Here is a 25,549-nt window from a genome sequence, read left to right as displayed (position 1 = left end):
CACAATTCTACAAGGGAAGAATAAGACGCTGTTTGGGAAACAACCTCTTTGATCCTCATAACTCAAGAACAGTCAGTCCCTTTTGCTGATAGATGATCTCCCAGGAACCCACTGTGGCATCACCCCCTGCTGAAGACGCCGCTCCTTTCCTCAGGGAGGACTTGATGCAGGATAAGGAAGGGTATTTGTCTCCCCAGGGACTGAGACTACTACATATCCCACAGGGCTTGATACTCCAGAGAACGGTTTCACATACCAGGGCAAACTTAACAGTAATGAAGTTGCATGGGAAAGACCGTGGCACATGCAGGCTGGAGGTGGCAGCTGGGGGGGCAAAAGATTTCAGGTTCAGGATGCTCTCACTTCTCCTGGGTGTCTTACCAGGACAGAGATGATTTTTTACGTATTTTATTTGGCTAGAAAAGACCAACAACATTACGAATTTAAGGCAACTTATCAATGCTTAACCTGAAACCTTTTGGCCTATCCTACCTCTCCCACGTCCTAGAGTAACACATCCACGGCCAACAAGTAGGGTAGTCAGCCTGGGGACAAGCCTTATTTTACTTGTTACTAGTAGCAAGAGAGGAATGCCTCACCTCTCAATTTCTCTGTGGATATCAATTTCCAGTTCAAATCTGACTATGGAAATTAACTTCCTTAACGACGAAAAGAAACTTAAGCGTGCATTTAAATATATTTGCCTCTTGCTTATTAGACAGAAGTGTACTCTGCAAGTCCACCTCTGATCCACATGAATACCTCTAGACTGTGCTGAAAGTACAATTTCACTAGTCTAAATGACTGGTTCGATATGCTTTTCTATTCTTCCTACTAATGCCAAAAGATCCAGTATCACATAATCTTCCTGAGCAGGTACCTCCCTCACTCTTTCAATACAGCCCTTCAAGCTGAGGACCGTTAAGATCCTCACCTTTCTACTGTTGGGAAGATTGCGGCTTGTACCAAAAGCAAGTAAGGGCACTGTGTAGGACAGGATAATTAATGTATGACATTTGGTGACCTGAACAAGAAATCTCAGTAGACACCAATCTCTCACGATGAAATACATTTTTCTTTTCCTAAATGCAGGAAGAAGAGAGGTACTGTGAGGCCTGACCCTGACCTTCTCATCTTGATGCTTGTACAGCCTCTGTAAAACCTTTTTAGAGAGGTCCTAACATGCCTGACATCGCTGTCAAGATTACTCCACTGCACTGGGAACGCTACAAGATTGTTTGGCCTTGTTCTCTTGGCTGCAAGAACAATTTCTTTATCCAAACTGCAAGGGAGGACTGAGCTGTGCTGTCTATGGACAAACTACCTGCAGATTCACACCAGAAGTTAGGCCCAGGGACTAGAGGCCCCTACACTTCAGAGACCACTGCTGCCACCTTCCCTTTCCTATCTTCACACACCCTAATAAGCATTGGATTGAAGGGTAAGGTCCAGGCAGGACCTTGTGCAGCAGGCAGGATCTAGGCAGGAGGGCATCTGTTTCTAACTACCACATAAAAGTACAAGTGGAAACTTCTCCCTGCCTCAGAGAGGCCAAGGACCTGGTTTTCATAGCAACTGAAAAGAAACCAACTTGTCTATTGCTCAATGACTACAGTAGACCCAAGAGCTTCACCAGTAACTCAGCAAGCCACTGCATTTCAGTTACCAAAAAGCCAAAAGGTACTGGCAAGTGAAAGCTTCCCTCCCAGGAGCTACTCCCAGAATCAGTTTGATTTTATGGTCAATTTTTCCAAATTTTACATTTTATTTTTAACTACACAGCGCATGTTAAAGCTAATCTCTGCCACTGGATGAGATGCCACAAGATACTAAACAAAGCAGATGCCCAGAATTCCTGGAGAACATGGATTCAGGATCAGCGTAGCTTACATGGAAGTTCTCACACACACACGCAAGCACAAGTGAAATGCAACTGTGACACTGCTGGTTATGCCATGACGACAAATTTCATTCTCCATTAGCATTCTTCAGAGATGTGATTAATGAAATCTTTATCCGCCTACAACTGACACATATCCCATTTCCATGGATTCAAGGCAAACAGAGAAGACACTTCAAGAAAACATTTGAACATGCGTAATTCATCTATCTCCCTCCGCACAGAAACCCAGCCAACGCCACCTGAGATGGATTCCTGACTTGATGAGAAATGATCCTAGACAGAGAGCCAAACTGGAGGCAGGGGGAAGACTATGAACTGCCTTCAAATAAGAAAGATTTTGGTGGGTGACAAGACAGATAGCTGTCAGAGACAAGTATCTAACTTGTCAGAAACTAGATGCTTCAGACAGCTTGCCCCACGCCCTCCCCAGCTGCAAAGAAAGAGCTAGCTGCAGCCCCCGTGCTGAGGCAGGTGGCCAAGGGGTTCACGCAACACCTCCTTAGTCTTCACAGCGAAGCCAAGGTCTGCCTAAAATCCTTCCCCAATTCCCCATGCTACCGTGTCTCCAGGTAGCACCCAGGGGCTTTATATGGTCAAACCTGTGCTGCAGTTTTGCTACTGATGGGTGAGAGACTGGAGGTGTAATCCTAGGTGGGGCCAGCTCTCGGACATGCAGTCTAGCCTCAGGCAACTGGTGGTAATAACAGGCACCACATGCTTCTTCCATTTCTCTCTCAAAGCATCATTTCTGATGCTTGCTTCACACTGCCCATGAACCAGTGCTCCTTGTAGCACCTCCTCTCGTTATGAAAAAAAAATCCCAACCTCTGCTATGAATCACCATGACACAGAGAGGAATCACAGATATGAACTCTTAGTACTAAAAGAGGAAAAAGAAATAATCCTGAAATACAGTCTGGGGTGCTTCTCAGAAAGACACATTGGCCAGCAGGTTGTCAAAACTGCCCACTGCCTGGGAGACACCATTCCAGAGGGAACTGCAGGGCGATCCTGCTGCTGGAGCCTTACGGACCCGATTCTGCTGCCAAGCTGCAGCACTAACCCCAACAGATTGACGTGCACCAGCACAAACAAAACCTCATCACCAGCTGCCCACCACTGAAATCCCTGGCTGGAGACATGCTAAGGACCTTCCAAGACCCGTCCTATAAAGAACTTAGCTTTTGGTAGACATTCCCAGCTCTGATAATGCCACAATGTTCTTCCAACAATGCCCTCAGAAGCACTGTCCCCCACCATAGAGAGAAGCCCTAAGAACAAGCAGTTTTAATTTGGTACATGCAAGCACCGTACCGCAGGCCAGTGGGGTTTGTTTCGGCAGAGGACATCCGCGTCGTGAAGAGCTTGCTGGTAGTTTTTCATCGACAAACAGAGTTCTGCTCGTTGTGCTATTAGTGAACACTTGCAAGGAGCTGGAAAACAAAAAAAGTTACAAGGAACTCCATTAAAAGAAGCACTAGTACATGCTAAATACAGTAACCTAATTTCCAGCCAGAGTAACCTAAAAAGCACTACTGCACAACAGTTACGTTTATATTCTCCTGTAACAGAAAAAAGGCAATTCCTTCCTTTTTTTCTTCCCAAAATATAATCCTCAGCCTGGAAGCAACCACTGCATTTTACCTAGCAGGACAGATTTCATATTCACACACAGGATGCCACCTGCTCTTTCCCTCCCCTTGCTCACAGGACACTTAAGAATGCAAAAAGAAAAAAAGCCCCAGTGTGGCTCTGCTTGAAAGAAATTACCAACGCAAGACTTCAGCTAAAACGTTCCTGTAAGCCACTCATTAAGAAAAACGCATGCGGCCTTCACATTTCATATCCACTTCCACCCGTGTACCCTGCCCTTGCATTAGAGGCAAACCTCTCATGATCACACACATTGCCTCAGCACCCACACACACATGAACTGTTCTGTTTGCGTGGATTACCAATATTATTATTCTGTCCTTTCCTAAGGTCTCCATAACACATTTTAAGATGGAAATCTAGCTCCAACATACAACTTCATAGAACCCATCCTGGTTTCGGCTGGGATAGGGTTAATTTTCTTTTTAGTAGCTGATATAGCGCTGTGTTTTGCATTTAGTATGAAAATAATGTTGGTAACGCACTGATGTTTTATTTGTTGCTAAGTAGCGCTTGTACTAGTCAAGGACTTCTCCAGCTTCCCGTGCTCTGCTGGGTGCACAAGAAGCCGGGAGGGGAGGGGACGCAGCCAAGAGAGCTGATCCAAACCGGCCAAAGGGATATTCCTACCATGACATCATGCTCAGTATATTAACTGGGGGGAGTTGGCTGGGAAGCAGCGATTGCAGCTAGGGGGCTGGCAGCATCGTTCCACAGGTAGTGAGTGGTTGCATCACTTAAGGTTTTTTCCCCTGGGTTTTTTCTCTTTTTCTCTTTTTTTTTTCCTTTTCATTACAATATTATTATTACTATTTTATTTTAATTATTAAACTGCTCTTATCTCAAACCATGAGTTTTCTTACTTTGGCTCTTGCAATTCTCTCCCCCATCCCACTGGGATGGAGGGAGCAAACAAGTGGCTGGGTGGTGCTTAGCTGCTGAATGGGGCTAAACCATGACAGAACCACGGAAGAACCTTGGCTGATCTATGTTCAGCCTGGCTACCAGGACCTCCAGGTCTTTTCTGCAGCACTGCTCCTGCCCATCCTATCCTGTTGCATGCGGTTACTTTACCCCAGGTGCACTTGCCTTTGCTGAAGTATGCAAGACCAGCCAGCCCATGCCCATATGTTGGTCTGAATGGCAGCCCTGCCCTCCAGCATGTCAACCACTGCTTCCTCGCCCAGTCTGGTGTTATAATTAATTTAGCCTTCAACGGAATTTCAATCAAAGTTTACAATTTATTGAATAGAGACAAGCAAGCAGCGCTGGATGCACAGGGGATCCTTCCGCCTAACGTGCATACCGTCATACGAAATTACAGGGTTTATATTCAGTTAATTAATAACTATTAGTAAAAACACGCCTAAGTTTACACTCATTGGTCAGTGATAAGCATCCCACTTGCCGTTGGTCAGCCGTAGTTAAATTAGCCACGCTTGCCATGTAGATTAGCCCGCATGCTCTTTACGGGTGTGGGGGGGGCAAGTCTGTTTGGTCACTCTCCTTTGTGGCAGGGTGTTTCCACTGTTAGTCCTTGAAGTTCTACTGAATTGTATCTTTTTAGGAGGCTTCTTGTCAATGCAGCATTCATTGCTAACGCCCTCTTGACTGGCCTAAGCATTATTTATTATCTTGTTAAAATTCTCAGGTGTTAGTTTCTACTCCTAACTAAAATTCTTTCTTAACAATTAACTTAAATCGCCAATCAACATTCCAACCATTAAGACAGTTAACAAGTCAATTGAACGGCCCTCGGTTACACAAGCACAAACAGAACGGTCAAATGCTAGAGGGTCACACTTCACCGTGTGACTCTAGCACTGTTCCATATTGACACGAATCAGATGAACACATTTTACACTGGTGTCAGGGACAAACTTGCTGACAGCGTGCTCTGCCCACTCATGGGGGTTGTTAACAAGGTGTTGGACTGCGTCAGCCCCATTACCAACACCTGAGCAATGCCACTGGTAGCCGTCCACCCAGCAGCCCTCAAGCCACTAACCACCACCCTGTGCCCCTGAAGGCCCAGCCAGCTCTCCACCCATCCCACAGGAGGGTGCTGCGGCAGGCTGCCTCAGCAACCTTGCAAAAAACCACAAAGCCCCAAACAGTGCTCTTCTCTTTGTCCACCAAAGCAGTTATCTTAGGAGGCAAGATTTAGGTGTGATTTGCTCTTGGTCACTCTTGTTCTTTGCATGCCAGGAAAGGCCTCCGGAGGGCTGGAAGCTCGCTGCTGGATGGTGCAGTAGCCCTTACCCAAACATGGGCTGATTAAAACTGTCATAACTGAGATTAAACTTCAAAAAGGTTCCAAGGTCTGCCAAGAAACAGCGCTGCCTCGTTTCTACAAATTTTAAACTCTACCTCTAAGCTCTCAAGACTGTTCCTGCAAGGTGTCGCCTCCTGTTTGTCCCTATGCAGGGCTCATCTCCATACCCCTTCTGCTCTCTCCAGCCTGCTTTGGCTTCACTGCTTGCATCTCACTTCGGCACGAGCATCCTAAACACGTCCTCAGTAAGAGGACGTTGCCCGTACAAAGCCTGGGCACACACCCAAGCGTGCATGGACACACAGAATAAGCTCGTAACTGCTGCAAGTGCTCATTAAGGTCAAGCACCTACCAGGAGGGATGGCCCAAGACTACTTAACACCCCACTTCCACCTCCTCCCCTCCCCTGAGCTGACACTAGCACTCGCACAACAAACCAGGTTCCTGTGGTTGCACAGAGAACCAGACAAGGAACCAATTGACTGAAAGCTAATCCAATAAAAACAAATAAATAAAAAGGTTTAAAGAGGATCAGTTTCCCCTCAACTGGTTCACTGTACAGCCACACAAACACGAGTGCCAGGACAAAGGATGAGAAAGAAAGCAGCAGCAAGGACTGCTGCCTTTTTTGGCTGCAGTGTGGACTGACTCCAGATACACTAATTGCAGAATGACATCCCAGGGTTGCTGCCACCCCAGCAGTCCCAGACAGTGACAGCTAAAGACTACACCTAAAATAGGGAGCTCTGCAAGAGCTAGTTCACACTGGGTTGTTTTTTTTTTTGTATGGTATTGGCATTTTGTGTGTTGGTTGGGGTTTTTTCAGTATTACACATACAGTCTGCTGCATGACACTTTTAGCTGATAATTCTTGAAAAGACTGCAAATTAAATGAAATTGAAAACAATTAAGATCTTCAGAAGCAAGCTTTTCTTGTAGTAGATGCTCAGATACAAAATTATTTAATGGAGCAACCATTTAAACAGTCTGTTTCTGTTTGTATTAAATACAAATGCCTATTTCCATCATCATATCTGCTGCAGGGCATTTGTGCAGAGCACGCTGAGGGAGGTGGGTGCAGGAAGCAGCGGTAGGTGCCTCGGCAGCCAGGCAGAGCAGTGGGTGGGGTATTTTTTGGCACCACAGGGGAAAGGAAGCAGTGTGAGATTAGGGGGCAGGCAAGCCGGCTTCCTGCTTCTGTTCACTACTGCACACTTCAGCCACGCTGACACTTCCTAGCACTTTTCAGCACAGTTCATACATTCAGCAGACTCAGAAACAACAGCTTCTTTTTTTGGGCTCTTTTCGGCTCTTTTTTTGGGATCTTGTCTCCACTGCAAAAGTTTTAAGCACACACAAAAAAAAAAGCCACAACGGTGAGGCAAAGGCTGCAACTCCTCCCAAAGCAGGGTCCAAAAGGCTCTCGCAACATGAAGGGAAAATAACAAGATACTGAAAAAACCCCAACCCCCAAGGCAAACCAGAAAAAGCTAGGCTTGTACCTCTTGTTCATGGAGTCTCAGTCAAAAAGCATAAGGCATGGCCCATCTTCATGACTAACGAGCAAGGAATGTTTAGTTAACAGAGAAAGAAAGAAAGACAACCCAGCTTTGCTAAAGAGAACAGTGTTTAAAAGACTATAGTATAACAGGTTTTCTATAGGGAGACGAAGCAGATAGACAAGGTGCCGTAGCTGGAGCGGTGCCCAGACTCCTTCATTCAAGCTCACCCCACTCGGAGACACAGGGGCACAGCACAAAAGCCAGCTCCACGCCTGACCCGCACGTCCCCTTATCCCCAGCCTCCTGCTGCCAGCAAGGTGGGCCCGGGAGGGCCCACAGCTGGTCCCAGGGCAAGGCTAGATGGACTGAAAACATCATATTCTCTGTCAGTGGAACTGTGGCATCAGCTGGCTGCCTCCAAGTTCCGAGCGTGTGTGGCAGTGGGAAGAAAAAGTGAATATCCAGCTATAGCCTAAATAACTACAGTGTTTATATAAGCACCGTGATACCGAGTTGTTCCATGCCACTGCACGTGCCATGGTGAAAGAAGTTAGTCTGGGAAGGTGAATGGAGATGCTTGAGGACATACAGAGTTTGTGAACACTGCTAGATGCCGCTATACTATAACTGTCAAGTTTATTGAGAGTGGGGGGGGGGGGGGGAAAAAAACAGTCACACAATAGCCAATAGCTTTTTCTAAAATAATGCACCCATTCTTTCTTCTGGAGCTTAAATAAGAAAAGATTTATTTTATGAAATTACTTATTATTTCAGGACAAATTAAAAAAGAAAAGCGTAGAAAATTTTGCTGTTTCCACAATACCAGCAGATGGCATTTCCTGAAGCAAACTCTTCTGGGAGCCTGCAGCTGCACAGCAAAATTTATGTCCTTGTCAGCATCACCGATCTACCACTGAGGCTCCCAGGATCTGCGGCTCCGGGCAGCCGGAACACAAGAGACTTCCTTGGAGCCACAGGTCCCGGGAGCTTTCCCACGCAGCTCCCTCCCTTTGCCCCAGCTGTAATCCCGTGGCACCAGACAAACCCCAGCCTGAGCAGCACCCAGAGCTGAGGGGCTTTGGTGGCTCTTCTGCATCCTGGACCCTCCTTGGGACCGGCTAGTATTGCCTACCCCAAGTGTGGTTGCCAGCTTGGATTTTCCAAAATGGTTAACTTTCCACTCACACCACCTTCGCACTCATTTGCAGATGTTTGTTAGATTACGCTTTTACTTATGGAGAAGCTAACACCCAAAATTACTTTTCCAGATATGCCAAACATTCAAGTATTTTAAAAAAAAACAACCCACAAACCAAAACGAACCTATGCTGCTTGAGTTCAGGAGGCTGACAGGAGAACAGGACTCCCCAAAATCTCCTTATGCCAGGGAGGCAATTAAAGCAGTTAGAGAATTTGCCAAAACTGACCATAGATAAAAGTTTTACTGTAACTCAGGACAGTACAGGAACTCAGCACAGAAGAACAAGTTTAAAGTTGCTAGAACTCCCTAATCCTCCTTATCTGACATTCCTTCCTAGAAAAGCACATTTTATTCAAATCTGTTTCAATCCTAAACCCATTTCCTAAACCCATCAGCAGAAATAGTGTCATTACAAAAACACCTTTCAGTCTTGCTAGCAAGAGTCAGCCTGCGCAGGACTTCAGGGGAAATTTTTCCAACATATTAAAGAAACTTCTGCCCCTGGAGAGAGGGCTTGCTTTGTTAATGCTACGCATTCAATTCTGAACAATTCAATATTGAAAGCCTTTTCATAAGCTTAAAAAAATAATACGAAACATTTATTTTCATTTCAGTGAGAAATTAGCAAGATTTAGTAATGAACTGAATAGCAAGCTAGTTTTTCTCCTCCAGACTTTGTGCAAGCATGACAAGTGTGCACACAAAAAATGGATGGACAGGGGTTGTGAGGTTGGTGGGAAGGGGAAGGAGCATGCTTGATAAAATAATTAACAGAAGCAGTAAGGACATTCAAGTAAAACTTCATTCTACAGCAAAGATGAAAAACAAGGTCAGCTTCCCAAAAATGATTAAGAGGGACAATGAACATGATCCATACTTGCAATCAGCAAGCCCACATTGTCTCACTCACCAGTCTACCTTAGTTGGATTAATAACTGGATTTTTTAAAAACTTAATATTTTCAGGATATCATGGCTTTTCCTCCTGCATTCACATCACTGGCAGTCTTCAGGGGCTGAAGTAACCAAAAGACCCCAGTGGAAGCATCCAAGAAGTTTTAGTGCACAGAGGATGCAAAAAAGGAAGCCCCTTCCACAGTAAGCCCACTCTCGAAACCAAGCATGGTTCAACTGTGATTAGGAAGCAGATGCTTGCAAACAGTACTCCGCAGGCAAACATAACACCTGTTTCCACCAGCTGACCAACACCGGCAGGCAGACACAGCAGCACAGGAGTTTAGGAGCTCTTGAAATAGGCTGCAGCAAGGAGCAGGAGGAAGAAGAGAAGAAGGAGGAGCACAGGGCACCACCACCCTCCGCTCGGAGCCTGCACCACCAGGCAGCAGCTGGCTTGCGCGCGCAAAGGCCTCTTTCCTCGTCCACACTCACGCTGCCCGCAGCCAGCGTAATAAAACATTTATCTCCTCCTCCGGTGGAGTCTGCCTTTCATCGAGCTCTTCTAATTTTCTTTTATCTTCATGCAGATATGAAGTACTTTTCTTCATACTTTTCTTTCTTCAGAAGTGCCCATTAGAAATTTCAAAAAGCCACCCAAGCCAAAGTTTTCTTTCCCCTCACCTCCATAGGGAAGCTGATTCAGATGCCACCAGACAGCTCTAGTATGGCTTGTTTGCACTACACAGCTGGTCCACGTGTGAGTGGGATTTCATGTCTACATACAACCTAAGCGTACTGAGATGAAAAAGTAGGAGACCTATTTAAACCAGGGTGAACAACTTACAGCCACCACTTCACTGGCAGAATTGAAGCTGCATACCTGTCCCCTTGCTGTCCCACCCACTCGCTTCTTTGCCCTGCAGCATGCTTACCTAGGTGCTCTCTGGTCTGGGAGACAGGGAGACATCAAGAAACTCCCCCATATTATCACTTCAGCTGAAGGAAAGAACACTGGTGACAGATGAGCTGGATTATTAAGAATATATGACTTAAGACTGAATTAACTTCTTCCCAGGCCTCTATATTTTGCTATTCAGAAGTCCAGATGTAAGAACACAGATTTTTCGGTGTGCTGGACAAAATGCTTTGGATTTCCAGTGGTTTTATTTCAGGCTCAGTAAGTAAGTCCTCAGCTAGGAAGCTCCGTACATTATTTAAAACTGGACTGTCATCACTGCTAAGCACAGATAATCACTGCTCCCATCATTACTCAAGAGAAACACTGTAAGGGAAGTTACATGCCACCTGGAAGAAGAGCTGCTACAAAGAAGGTGTGGCTAATTTTGCACCCTTGCTTTCATGTTGTACCTCTAGCCTCATGAGGCAGAAGCGTGTCAGACCAATTACATTAACCTACAGTTTAGTTTGCATTTCCAAAACTGCAAAGCCAGTGAAAACCTTCCTTACAAACCCATTAACTGATAAATTGCACAGTATAGCAGAAGTCATCAATTCAATCATGTCCCAGCATAGAGCTAGGTGTAATATATTAGATTATTGCTCTCTCCTATCCAAATCCTAATCTTTCAACACTTTGCTCAGTGCATGCTACTCTTGCCAGATAAAACAGGATGAATCAACCCCTCCGCCCTGTATTTTCAGTTCCCACTCTCCCCTTTGGACATTTGGGCACTTCTTCAGGTGACATACCCCAAGTCCATCTGTGGCTGCTTGGCAGTAGTAGAAGAAAGCCAGTAAGAAAGTACACAAACATAACTTATTTTCAATGCTTACTAGTTCTCCCAGCATTTAGTTCGGGGTTCGGGTAAGGTTTCCTACCAAAGCCTGTCAGAACTGAAGTATCCTCTCAAAGAGCAGGTATAGAGACTGCCCCAAAGCAAGATGCCTACAGATTGAAGACATAACAAGTAAGCTTCAAAACCAAAACACCCCAAGAAGTCAACCCCCCTGCCTGATCTCTTCAGCGCCCAAGGAAGCCCTGACCCCCCACAGAAACACGGAGCTGCGCTAGGTGCACATGAACCTGTGATGGCAAGGAGACTCCAAAGACACATGCGTCACAGCCAGGTGGGACTGGCCAAGTAGGTCTGCCATGACCACAGTTAACAAGATCAATTTACAGCCAGATATTCTATCATAATATGACTTTACTGGTGATTACCTAGTTGCCTACTTTGTCACAATCGGTACATAAGCTACATTTCTACCAGTTACTCTTCAGGTCTCTATAACCTTCTCTTTTTCCAGCCCAGAATTTCTGACTCTCTGCAGGTTGCAAAAAGGACTTTCTTTTGTCTCAGCTATTACCTCACTGCTTCTGTCCTCACTCAAATAGAGCCAATCACTTAATACATTTGCAAGAGAGAAAAGGAGCGGTACAGTATCCTACTAATTCTAAGAGTAGGAAGCGCAAGTGAGTTCTATAAATGTCTTCTTCCAAAAGCAAAAGACATACTGTGCTACTTTATTACAGAAAAACAGAATATGCCGTTTGAAGAGACTTCAAAAATTCTTAAGGCTTTCTGATATGTAGGTATAGTTCGTTCTCTACGATTGTTGAAGTAGTTCAATTATTTATAGAAAATTACATCTTGGTTACATACATGGGGGGGTACTCACCCTATCTTAAGTGGTGTATAACTCTAAGTTACATGAGCAATGTTAACTACTTAAAAAAAGAATACACCCAAAAACTGTCTACTGTACAGCATGATGCCTCGTCCCCCTCGTGCCCATGACAAATAAGCCTCCTGTCTACCCTGACCCTAGTCTTGCAGCCCTGCAAAGCCTCTGTCTTCAGCAGACCCTCCGCAAGCAGGCAAAACTTCCAGGCATCCAACTACAGGATCTGAGCTCTTTACAAATCAGGAGTAATGCGAGCTCCTCTTCCAAAGCACTTGACACATTGCCAGTGGTGTCATATATGAAGTATTTACTACTACTTTTCAAGCAGCACCTCAGTTAAAAAAAAAAGGGGGGGGTGGGGGGTGGGGGCTGAAGGACAGAAGCCTGCAAAATAGTTTAAGTTTATAAATAACACTCAGACTACTGCAACAGTCTCTAGGTAACCTTGACTCCTACTTTTACACATTTTTCTGCCCCCGTAAAACAGAACAAACAGGTTTTGGAGACACACTTTAAACAGATTCCAAGAGGCGCTTTTACAGAGGGATGGGAAAGTTCCTTTTTTAGCACAAACCCTCTAAGCAGCAAGCATCTACTATTTTTTATAGCATGTCATTTCAGAAAGACTACCTCTCATTCTTCACTCAGAAGTCACATTTTCCTTTAGGAACAACAACATTAAATATTCTTTGATAAATTATTAAAATGACTGAACCATTTGCTGTTCCAGGAGTCATGACAGCTGTCTACCATGGCTTTTTTTTTTTTAATGGCTGGGTACAACATTGAAGACTTACTATTTTACTACTGGAAACTGGAAAGTGTTCCGAAGACCCTGTGAAGAAAGATTTGGTCAACCTTTTTTATCACATTAGAAAAAGACAACCAACCTTATTCCTCTAATAGCAATCTTCTAGAAATAGTGTGCAAGAGACCATTAAAGTGTACTTAATACACATAATTCACATATGGGTGCATGTGGATGCTCTCTAGCAGTTGTCTTTGAACCACACAACTTCAGTGCAAGCATATCACTAAGGAGTGCAAGTCTGTAGAAAACAGCAGAAGAAGTAAAACGCATACTATGGCATCAGTTAGCTTTACAAAAATTTAAGCACAGCTTTCTGAAGAGAGATCAGCAGCTTCCCTTTGTAGAAGGGGACTCTGCTTCTTCTGCCCTTGACCCACGACTAACACAGAAACCCTTCAACCATCAGGTCTGCGGTAGGATAGCACCAAGAGGATGTCCCACCACCCCACCAAGAAATTCTGATCCTTCCCCTCCTTACCTGACACAGCTCAGAAGCAAGTTTGGATGGAAAATACCCCAGAAAATGTTTGAGGCATGGCAAAACGCTTGCCCATAACTATCTTACTCATGGCTGTAAGCACTCAGCCCAACTCCAAGAATGCTTGGTTGCAAGTTTACCTATTCCATGCTCTCTGGGAAGCAGCATAACTCTGCAACCTGGCGTTTACCTAGCAGGAAAATCCAGGTCGGTTGCTCTTGAATCAACTTGCACTGAAACATTACGCAAATTAAGAAGGTCCATAGCTGTAACAGTCTTAACAGCCAGTATGGAAGGTCAGGAGATGCCGCAAAACACGATTATGTTCCATGTGCACCACTGCTAGTATTTTTAACCTATTTAAGAGTTATTAATGTAAAGGGGAGATAGAAGGGAAGGAAAAGCCAAAGATATACATCAACTATGCACCTACCTAGCCAGTACACCAAGAGTAGCATAACTGAATTTGTTTGCAAAGACACTGACATGAACAACTGTCTATACAGACCAGAGAAAATAAGATAGGACAAGGCGGCCACGACAGATTTCAGATACTCTATACTGATATCAAACCATCCCACTTGCTACCTGAGCAAAGCAGCGGCCAGAAACTCAGGAGCATGGAGGCAGCACCAAGCCCCTCGCCACACAAACTCAATGCTTGGCACAGGCGGGCGATGGGGGTACGGTGACCCTGAGGAGGTGAGCAAGGCCAGGGAGCAGGAACCAGCACTGAACTACCAACCCAGGAGGCTCTGTCTGCTTGAGAATAACTGTATTTTCGCTTGAGACCTTGTCTTTGCATGCCTGACTCTCCCTTTACAGCTCTTTTCTACTGCCTCCTGGCCTGCCATGCCCCCTTAATTCAATTCTTATGAACAGAGATTTTGGAAGGCGCCAGATAAATTTCCATGAATTGCTTGACCACAAAATGAATTAGTGCTGAGTAGCCACACTGAGCTTTCTTTTGGATCAGGCCAATTTATGGTGAACCTCTGCTGGGATGAGAGAGGAGAAACCTCTCTCCCCCGAGGTCTGGCCAAGAGAAGCAGATCCTCCTCTTTCCACCAAAGCTGAAGAAAGCTCCTACATTTTATTTCTAGCAATGCCCCAAACACCACACCGTGGGCTGAGGGTCAGCGTGCAGCTCTCCCATCTCAAGAGATGAGAGACACAGCATCTCCAGCACCCAGGCAGCAGCCAGCAGCATCTCCCTCGCTCGCTCTGGGGCATGCTACCTCTGACACTATGTTGGGCTTGATACAAACTCGCCTCCTTGCCTTGGCCTTTCCTGCACCGTTCTTTACCCACTGGAAGCTGAGATCCACGCAGAGGCCCCCTTTGCACATATATCCATCATTAAAGCTCAGCTGTATCAGAGTTTTAAAATACAGTGGAGTTATCTCCCACAAACTTCTTCTGAACTCCCTGGGGGGTTAAAGTTAAAACACTGGGCAGTTTGAGCAGCTACGTGACACCTATTTCTGCTCAGAAAGAACCTGTTGCACCAGAAGTAAACACAACCACTCCAAGAGATTGCTGTGGCTTTTACTGCTCTCCAGAGGCAGCGATGCTTCTCAGGCTTGGCAGGCTCCAAAGGGACACTTTGCAGCAGCGGGTAATTACATGCCAGAGCCAACGCGCCTCACGCAGAAACGAAGTGCCCTGGCACACCAGTGTCCAGATACGACATGTGCCACTTCACTGGAAGCCAGATGCAATTGCATGGCACGCAGCAGGCAAGCAAGCATCTGCTTCATCGCGCCACAGGAGCCAGGGCACAGCCATCACGCCACAGGAGCCAGGGCACAGCCATCCCTCCCCACCCGAAGCAGCTCATTTGGGATTGGGGTCAGGTGGGTGCAGCTAGGGGGACAGCCCTTCCCAGCAGAGCCACAGCCCCACGCGCTGGCTTGAGACTGCTGGAGACCTGTAACTGCGACACAGCTCAGGCACCAGCGCCGTTCCAACAACAACGGCAGCAGCAAGCATCAGAGGGCTGCACCGCTGAGCTTTTTATCTCCAAGCAGGCGTCTTCAGGCTGATGTACAGGGAAGGTGCAGGGTACTAACAGGCTGTCTCAGTACAAAGGGCACTGAGAAATGCCAGCTGAAGGCACGAGTCACCCAAACCCCCTAAAATACGCATGTGTGTTTGCTTACGAGTGATCCCTCACCCTGAGGAGAGCTCAGTTTCCTTCAGAGGCGTATAGCATCTAATTTTAAAACCAGCAGACTAGCACAAATATGCTCCTATTTGATCTGCACAAGATGGGAGTATTTTTTGATAGATACTGTTCCCTAAGAGTGAACTTTGTTGTTGTGCTCCCACCCCTGCCATGATACAGTCTTGGCCATATAAAGTTAGGCATGATACTTGGGAAAAGCCCTATTCATTATCTTCCCTATCACCTGCTACCTCTGTAATTGGGAATTAGCTTTCTAAAATAAAAACAACCTCAAATACACTCCCAAAAGCATATCCTCAAAATACCCACATTAACTTGTCACCAAAATCTAGCTTATTATACATTCAGGCATACAGCTTAAAGAGTCTGTAAACCCTAATACACAAAAACTGTACTCTTCCCAGGCACAGTCCCTCCAGAGAACACCCCCATCAGAGAGCTGCAGGTGAGAGGAAAAAGGGTGCAGAAGGCACCTACTGCACAAAAAAACCCCCAAACTCAAACAAAAAAAACCAAACACACGCACACACCCACCCCCCAAAAAACCACAACACCAACCCTGCAGGCATATATGACAATATATTTCAGTTTAATTGACCTAAGAGTTCATATAATCAGAAGACCAGTTAGAAGAGAAGGGATGGCAGAGAGGAAGCCCACCTGATACCCCATCTCTCTGAATTTTATCTGTGTGGGGAACAGCCCTGAGAGTGAGATTCGGACAATACTCGATATTACGATGGCTGAACAGCATAAAGCTTGGCACAAAGAGTGATCCAGCTGGAAACAAATGCTTCCTTTCAAGCAGCCTGACATGTGCTTGCTTTGAAGTTGTGGTAATCAAATACCTTGCAATAACGAGGGATCTATTCTGATGTCTATGGTAGCAAAAAAGCCAGCAACTTCGTTTAAAACAGCAGAGATCACCAAGCTGTGGGCATCTCAAGAGGACTAAGAAGGATCTAAGAGTAAAGTTGATCATCTTAAAACCAACAACAAAAGAACGCCACACAACAGCACATGAATTCATAGCAGACTATCAGAGTGAACATGGGAGCAGCACTTGCATTGTAGATCCGATAGTTAAGGACAAAAGACGAACATGCTTGCTGAGAGTACACTTTTGCAAGACTAACTAGTTCAGCTGGAAATAGTTGACAACTTGAAGGCATGCAGACCTCTTCTGAGACCTGAAATTAGGAGCAGATATTCCAGATTGTACTGGAAATAAGCCTACTGGCTACGTGACAGGAGCCTTTTTATAGTTTAGACTCAAAGCACCTCAAGAACTAAAATGCAAATCAGAAGACAGAAGGCTGCAGCAACCCGAATGAGAGAAGTGATCGGTAACTGGAAAACTTGCTTTAATATTACATCACACAAAGCCAGTTGTTGCAGATGGAGCAGGAAAGCACTCCACAACAAATGCCAGTAAAAAAAAAAAAAATCCCACTGAACGGGGGGATCTTTGCCATCAATGCATCCTGCCAAGAAGCCTGGAGTTTTACCTAGCTTTATACAGCAATTGTATAATCACTGTGTTCATGTGCCTTCAGACTCTAAAAAGAAATTAAAAGGACACCTACACCCTTGACTCTCAGCAGTAATACGTAAGCATTTCGAGGTTAAAAATGGCAGTTGTTTTCTCACACTTTAAAAGTCTTAAATAGCTGACAGAGGCTGATAAGCATTTCAAGTTGCCCATATGCTAACACTTAAGAGGTCCTGAACAGTTAGAAAACAGCCATGTTTTTCTTCTTTTTCTCCTATTGACTGTGATACTTGGCTGGAAAGCAAGAAGGCAACTCCAGCAGGCCAAAAGGCAGTACCTGATGAGCATGTGGGAAGAGTTTCAGAATACAAAGCTCAGACAGTTTGACCTGTGAGAAACGGCATCGACACAGGCGAAACAGGAAAAGAGGCAAGGGGCTGGGGGTGGGCTGCCCTTCAGCAACCAGAATTTGGATCCACGACTGGGACGTTACAACATGTCAGTCTAGAGTTTTAGGATTTCAAAATCTAGCAAGGTATCTGCTATTTTAAACGAGAATTTAAAAAAATCTTATTAAGCAATTTTAGTGTCATTGACAGAGTGAGGAGTTTCTGAACAGATTCCCAGCGTGCTTGGGAAACCACAGGAGACAGAAATAAGGACACTGCAAGGAGGTTATCTCGAGACCCTGACGCACAGCAGCCACGGCTGGAGATAAGTGCCCCAGGAGCAGGAGGGTGAAGGACAGGCTGTGCGTGAGCACCAGCCACACACTAATCTTCCCTCTCCTTCCACCCCCACGCTGACACAGCAAGAAGCACATGCGACAGCAAGAAACAGTTCTCTAAAAAAATCATATCATGCGCTTATTGCATTGACGAGATGCTATTTTCCCCAGCAGTGGGACCCTGAACCCAAAGCTTTACAAGGCTCCAATACTGAAAACTCGCAGCCTCCACCAGTGACCTACATCAAGTCTCTCCCCTCCTTCTGCTTCACCTTCCTTCTTGAGCTCTCCGTCCTGCCCTACTTTAACAGAGATTACTTTAGCTAAACTGCGTAACGGTTTTACAGAGAAGACTCAGCCAGGACTGAAAACTTGTCACGTCTAGCTGGAAAAGCAGTATAAATAGCCAAACTAACAGTTTCCACGGCCAGCATCATCTGTGAGGTGACAGTACGCTATGCTATCCCAAACTCTCGCGCTTCTCAGATGCCTATCATGCAACCGCGGCAAAAAATGAAAGTGAGTCAGGCACTAGTATAATGATGTGTTTCTCTCCACAGCAGCCAACAAAATAGTAAGGGGGGGGGGGGGGGTGTGAAAATCACAGCCATTTAACCCTAGATGTAAAAGCTAGGAATAAGGAAGCCAATTTTACTCAAAATAGGGAAGGAGCTCTTCAAGAGGAAGGGCACCGTTTTCTCTACATTTGTGTTCTGAAGATATTCACCTGCAGGATTTTGCCACAACCAAGGCTCTCTTCCCCCCCTTCCTCCCCAATTAAAACAGACATCTATCACACTCAGGCTGGAGGAGCGGCAAATCCAAGGGGCATTTGCCAAGATCCCAGCTCTTCCTGTTGCAAAAAATCACCAGATTTGATTACAGTAGAAATTGAATGTTAGAATATCATGTGTTTTGAAAGTTGTAACCACAGAAACCTCACTAGGTAGTTACTGTTTTGTATTAAGAAACTAATAGAAACTGGATGAAACAATAAAGAATTGAATAGTAGAGTTTCACTGGAATCCTATAACTCCAGGAACCATATTTGTTGATTATTGTATTTGTTAAGTCTGGTGAAACCAAGGAAACTTGCTATAAAAACCTGTAATGCACCAGTGACGCTGCTTAGAAATCCCCTTACCCTTCCCATCTTTGAATATCAAGAACTCCAATTAGTGGATATTAGTAGAGGGGACCAATGATTATTTTGGGATATGAATATTGATGAAGTTATATAATCAAAGGAACCAATCGATGTAAAGGTTACATTTAATAGCGAACACAGTATGCATTTTTATGGTAAACAATTTATATAATAGTGACTTTACAGGTGTATAAAAACTGGTGAATTTTAGTGCAAAGGTGGACGCGCCTTTGGCAGAGTTATCTGCCGTGTCCCCAGCGCTGAAATAAAGAAGCTCCTGCTCACCTAGGCAGTGTAGGTGAGCTTTTCCTCCTACAGGTTTGTGACATTCCCAGCCGCATGCCTCTCTCCAGGCGTCTTAGGCACCCGCGGTGCTGTGCCACCCCCACCGCTTGCGGAGCGAGCAAGACGGGAGCACGCAGGCATACAAGCATTACTCCAAGGCTACAACCGAGCGAGCGGGATCCACCTACTACTCGGCGCAGAGACTGAAAACAATCTAGTTCTAATCAACTAAGGCTGCCATCGGCTTGGGAGAGAAGGGCAGCCCATGCCTCTTTTATTTACACCCAGGCTCTTCAGGGAATACTTTGCACATAGGAAGACTGCATGCCTATAAACTCAAAACACGGGCGGACGATCTCCGCGAGTGAAAATGCAGATTTATCTCGAATATTTTGCAATACAGTGCAAGATAATTTTCTGAGCCGTTATGCGTACTGATATGTCGGTAAGTGTTTTCAAAGGCTATGATTTGCTGAAGATGCACGCAGCTGAATGAATCTGAACCACCCACTAATTTCTTCCACGAAGCCGCGGTCGGGCTCACCACGACCACTACTGCGTATCCTTTACTAAAAGATGGTTTCCCCATAAATAGGAAAGCGGGTTTTCTAGAAATACTGCATAATGAGTCATCGACTGCAGGCAGTTAAACGACAGGCACCTTCTGAGCAAGGACAAAAATAACAGCGGAACAAAAATAGCCATTCACTTGGGGCGGGGGGTTGAGTAGACCCGCTGGGAGGATTCATTCTCAAAGCCACCCCCAGGTGCCCTCTCCCACCATTCACCACAAATCGCACCCCTGGCAAGGGTATGGGGAGGGGGGGGGCAGCCCGGAGGCCGGCGAGCAGCGCTGCCCCCGCCTCGCGTCTTCTTCCTCCTCCCTCCTCCTCCTCCTCCTCCACCGCCCCCCGCCCCGCTCCGCTCCCCCAGCCACTCACCCATCTCCAGGGCCTGGTTGTACTTCTCCAGGGCGGCCGGCAGCTCCTGGCGCTCCCGCAGCGCGTCGCCCTCGGCGCGGAGCCGCCGGGCCCGGCTCTCGGCCCCGAACCACTTCTGCAGCAGGCTGCCCAGCACCACGTTGACCCGCGGGCGGGAGCCGGCGCCGGCGGGGGTCGCCGGCGGCGAGGCGGCGGGGGTGGTCTCGGCGGGGCGGCGGGGGCGGTGGCAGCGGCCGCAGTCGCCGGGCTCGGCGCAGCGGCGGCAGTGGGTGTGCCCGCAGTGCAGGGTCACCGGCTCGCACAGCAGCCGCCGGCACAGCGGGCAGGCGAAGAGCTCGGGCGGGCGGCAGCACGGCGGGTCGCCCAGCCCCTCGCCCTCCGTCCCGCCGCCGGCTCCGCCGCTCCCCCAGGGCGGGAGGCGCAGCTCCTTGTCGCGGATGCTGAGGGCGAAGCTCTCGGCCAGCTCCCGCAGCTCCTCGGGCCGCAGCCGCGCCAGCCGCCCCCGCCGCGCCGTAGGCGTCCAGCGCCTCGGCCATGCGGCCGGCCCGGGCCAGCGCGTCGGCACGGCGGAGGCACAGGCCCCGCTCGGGCTGCGGCAGCTCCGCCAGCTCCGAGCCGTAGATCTCGGCCGCCAGCTCGAAGTTGCCGCCGCGGAAGGCCTCCTCCGCCACCTGCAGCATCTCGGCGCACGGTCTCCCCCCTGCCGCCGCCGCCCCGGTCCCGGCGGCGGGGGGCAGCGCGCAGGGCCCCGGGCCCAGCTCCATGCCCGCGCGGCGCTGCCGGCCCCGGGCCGCCCTACTCCATGCCGGGCCCGCGGCGCTGCCGACTCCGGCTCCTTCCTGGGAGGGGACGGCGACGGAAGGAGGGCGGGAGGGAGGGGGCGGGTCACATCGCTGCAGCAGGGGGGCGGCTCCTGGGCGCGAGGCGGGGGGGGGGGGGGCAGAGACGGGGGGCGGCTGGCACCGCCCCCGCGGGCCCGGCTCCCGGCTTATGTAAGGGGCGGCCGGTTGTGTAAGCCGCCTCCGATCGCCTTCCCTCGCGGCGGGGCCGGGGGAGCGCCCCCCTCTCTGCCTCTCTCCGGGCTCGCCGCCGCCGCCGCCAGGTGCCGGTGCCGCACGTGCCCGCCCGTCGCCGCGCCCGCACGTGCGCCCAGCCCGCCGGCGGCGGCTCCCGGCGGGGGCGGGGCGGGGGGGTTTCCGCTGTGCCGCTCCCGCTGGGCTCAGCCTCTTCCTTCCCGTTTCCTGGTGTCCGGCTCCTTAACCGCTTCCTCGCCGGGGCCGCCCGCCCCTCCCCTCCCGCCGGGCGCCGCCGCCGGGACCCCCTCGGCGCCGCCGGGCTGCCGGGCGCGGCCCCTCCGCACGGGGTGGGTCGGGGTATGTCGTTATTGTTTGGCTGTATTGCTCTGGTTCCCGAGGAAGAAAGCACGTGTCCTCTCCTAAACGGCCAAAATATATATCTATATATTAAAAAAAAAAAAAAAAATTTCCCAAGCCCAACAGCTCTCAGAAAAAATCCTTTTCTGTAAGCGGCAGCCTTGCCAGCTCAGTTTGGGATCCGGAGTCGTGCTGAGCGCTGGCTTGTGCATCGGCAGCAACAATAAAGATAATGCAGCTGGAAGTTAGTTAATCATGCGTGAGTCAGAAAGGCATCCAACTTGCTCCGCAGGAATAACAGGGGTAAAAAAAAAAAAAAAGGAAAAATAGGCAACGTTTATTTTAGACACAGCTGTAAACAAACCGTTCGGAGGAGCGGAGAGCCTGTCAGTCGGACGGGGAGGTGTCCGTGTCCAGCCGCTTCTCGGGCTGCTGCAGCTGGACAGCGGCGGGTATGCCGGTTTTTGCCTCTCTCCTGCTAGGCCTTAAGCCGCTTAGCCCGTGTTAGGAAAATCTCGTTCCTTAATTATTGTACGAATTAGTCTTTATAGTATGAAATTGTATCAACTTTCTTAATAGTGTGGAATTGTATTAACTTTCCTAAGATCTATGCAGTTTGCATCATATACTGCATAGTCATGCTTACGTAAGCATCAATATTCCTGGTGAAGTAAGCGTGACCGAAGGACCTCAGCTTGTGGCAAGGAGGAGCAGGACAGGCCCCACCCAGAAGGTAAGGACTTCTGTTTCTCAGAATCTTAAAGCCGTCCACGAAGGATAACAGATACCCGCGCACCACCGAGGTAACACCGGTGCCCTAGCCCCTCCGACAGCTCTGTGAAACCCTCCCCTTACCTGTCATCATAGGTAAGAAACTGTAGCAAGACTGGCTCCAGGGATGTCTAGATCAATAAAGAAGCAGGCGGATGATGGCTGTAGAAGTGGTTGCTTTGCAAAACAGTTTGTGTGCGTAAAGTTGTTCCACGGCTTACCCGTTTTGCGCTATTAATGTTTCTAATAATGCTTCTTCGAGCGATGCTCACCAGTCCGGCACTTGCATCACCCTCCTTGGCCCAAGGTTTCTATCCAGAAGCTGACCTCAGCATCCTGTCACTATTTCATCATTCTCAAAGTTTTCACTTGGAATTACAGTGGGATTGAATCCCACTGCCATTTATCAGAGTCAGCTGGGGACGTGATCCATCAGGGATCCATCTAGGACAGAAGCAGTGCGGCTAGTTCTGCTCTGCCATATCAAAGACAGGCCACAGGATCTTGGATGGACGATGAAAATGTGGACTTGCCACTTGAGTCACCCCCCAGCGTTATCCTCTGGTTCCTGGGACCCTGACAAGAAGCAGCAGCATTTTTGCCGATTGCTCCCATCCTGCTCCCCCGGCCATGAGGCTCTTTGGCTGGGAAGTCCCCAGCAGCCCTCGTACTTTCCTGCGGAAGGCGGGAACAGGCGAACCCATCGTGCCGCGCCGCTTTTCCTTGCGTGTCTTAGGACTGTGGCGTGATCGCCCTTCGCTTCCAGTCGTCCCTGCTGGCGGGCGGCACCAGCTCAGGTGGCGGCACTGAACACCACCAGTCAGGCCCTCCATTTACTGCCACACTTGTGTCGTGCCGTGCAGGGAGGGCTGCGGTCCTTTCCTCATCAATGCTCAGCAGGTGCTTCTAGAAGACCCTACTGCTAAATGAGGCCACTGCTGCATTTAGCAATGTGATCAATAGCTTCTTGGCGTGCGCTCTCTGTTTTTTCCAAGACATCTATTTCCAAGGGAACAAAATTACCTTGCTGCTCTTCAAACTGACTCAGCGTGCCATCTTTCTCCTTCCTCCCAGGCACAGAATTGCTTGCCACCGGCATCTGAGCACACCTCCGTCTCTCTTCTCCTTGGTGTCTATTTTGGGGCCATATTCTTTTGCAGGTCTTGCTCCAGAACATGGTGCATTTGTCTGGCCATGGCATTACTCTGCACTTGTATCCGCTGTTTCCCTATCTGAGCAACAAAGCCACTTTGATACAGCTCCCTTTTGCAACATCCATGAAAATTCCCTGAGCCCAAGTGTTAATACTTTGCAGGAAAGAAGGGTAGCTGAAGAAACAGCAAGAAACAAGAAGGAAAGAAACTAAAGTAAAATCATTAATGATCTATACTTAAGAAGCTCATGCTTCTCACTGAAGTTGTCATTAGTATGCCAGCTTATTCATCCACGGTCAGCGAACGTGACATAGGAGGCTCCTGCCAAGAAGTTCCGGTGGAACAGGTGCCCCGTGGCATGGCCGTATGGTTTATGGCTTCTTGTTGGACAAACTTCGAGCGACTGATTGCAAGAACCACAAAGCAGAATGGATTTTTCATAAAGCAACTGAAAGCCAACTGAAACACTAAAGTTGATTTGTAATTTTTATTAGAAGAAAAGCTGTAGCTGCTGTGTAGGATTGAAATGTTGCCTACCGCAGGAAATGAAGGACCTCTTGTACTCACCAAAAGCATGGCAGGACTTCTGCTGGCTTCATCATCTTAAAAACAAACAAAAAAAAACCCCAAACAGACAAACAAAAAAACCCCATCACCCAAAATCAGCCACCACGTGGCAGGTTGTTAGAGGTGCTCCCCGTTAGCAGTACTGTTTTCCTGTTACTAGCACTCTTCCCCTTAGGAATGGCCTCACCACGCTGTCTCAGGCAATGCCCAGAAGTCCGTCCGCTTTCCAAGGGGAGAATTACAGGAGCTCACTCCTCTGAGTCACTGTTACACACTTCGAAGTTGACACGAGGTTTCCTTTAAGTTTGTAGCCTAATTTTCAACCTCTTCCTGAGGCCCAGCTTTCCCAGGGTTTTCCCCAGGGTAGAATTTTACTTGAAGTTTGAAGGGGAAAGGAGGAGGAGATGAAGCAACTTTGAAATGACAGCATTTACATATTTGGAGGGCTTTTTTCATTCCTCTAACACTTTCCTATTCCAAGGTAGTTTGAAGTGTTAAACTCCAGTTTGTTTTGATGATCTTGTGGAGGAAATCTGTCTTTTACTGTTTCGGAATAAGTTAATTAGGATATCATCAGCGCACAGATGCACACACACACGTACCGCACTGAAATGTTACTGAAGTTGTAAAGTCAAAGACACAAAAATTAGGATACAGCATAATTAAGGCTGTGTATGCTTATTTAATGTCTCCTTCGTGCATTAACCTGATACGATTTTAATTAATCACATGCTATCTTCTCTACAGGATACATGGCACAGGAAAGAAGGTATTCAGTTAATGGGCATCCAAACAGCAATGTTCTCCCTGGTCATGGTGTAGACCCCTGCACCTTTTCATTTGTATTAGTCATACCTTGCTGCAGTAGCAGAATGATAAATTTCCCCATGTGCTTTTCTATAAGATTCAGGGTACAGCATTGGAATGTCTCACAAGTGTGCACACATTTGCGTTTTCAACAAGAGCATGAGTCAACTTCCCACCAGCTGGGAAGTTGAGGTACAGGTGACTTGAGTCCAGACCGGCCACTTACTTGGGCCACTCAGTTTAGAGGATGAAACATCAGAGATATGCACATTATTTCAGAAGTACAGCTTCCTTCGGTGGAGCTGCAACTGGATGGAGGTGCCGAGGCTTCCGTCTGAGTGTGGGCCTCAGCTTGAGCGCTCTGCAAATGCGAGCTATACAATTAGCAATCCCCCTCTCAAGGCATGACGTATTCGCCTTACACTTTGGCACAAAGAAAACCCACGGCAGAGGGCAGAATGCAGTCCTTCCAGCCAGCACTCAGCTGCTTTTCTCCTTCCCTAATCACTGCCTCATTTATTACAAACTTTCCAGCTTTCAAAAGAAAAGATCACTGTATAATTTTTGCTACTGAAGCCTTTGTCAGCTTACTGAATCTGCCCCTGCTGAAATATCAGAAATAAAATGTTTTATATGTTTTTTTTTTTTTAAAGAAAGACTTGTTTCAAAAGTTTAATTTTTATAAGAAAGTTGCAGGGTAGTGCCAGTGATGAAAAAGGTGCTAGCTAAAAT

General features: G+C 47.6%; 1 protein-coding gene across 1 annotated transcript in view; it reads right to left on the bottom strand.

Annotated features, from left to right (window-relative positions):
• LONRF2 (LON peptidase N-terminal domain and ring finger 2) overlaps positions 1-21,020 on the bottom strand; it is a 36,969-nt gene extending 15,949 nt beyond the window's left edge. The window contains 3 exon segments of the mRNA XM_075092788.1: positions 3,218-3,336; positions 20,146-20,647; positions 20,649-21,020. Of these exon segments, the coding sequence (XP_074948889.1) occupies positions 3,218-3,336; positions 20,146-20,647; positions 20,649-20,909 (882 nt within the window). The 5' untranslated portion in view covers positions 20,910-21,020.
• Between the last annotated feature and the right edge of the window lie 4,529 nt (positions 21,021-25,549).

Source organism: Phalacrocorax aristotelis, chromosome 1 (assembly GCF_949628215.1).
Source record: "Phalacrocorax aristotelis chromosome 1, bGulAri2.1, whole genome shotgun sequence".
In the NCBI taxonomy this organism is placed as follows: Eukaryota; Metazoa; Chordata; class Aves; order Suliformes; family Phalacrocoracidae; genus Phalacrocorax; species Phalacrocorax aristotelis.
The sequence above is the reverse complement of the archived record's forward strand: the minus strand, read 5'-3'. Positions and strand labels throughout refer to the sequence as shown.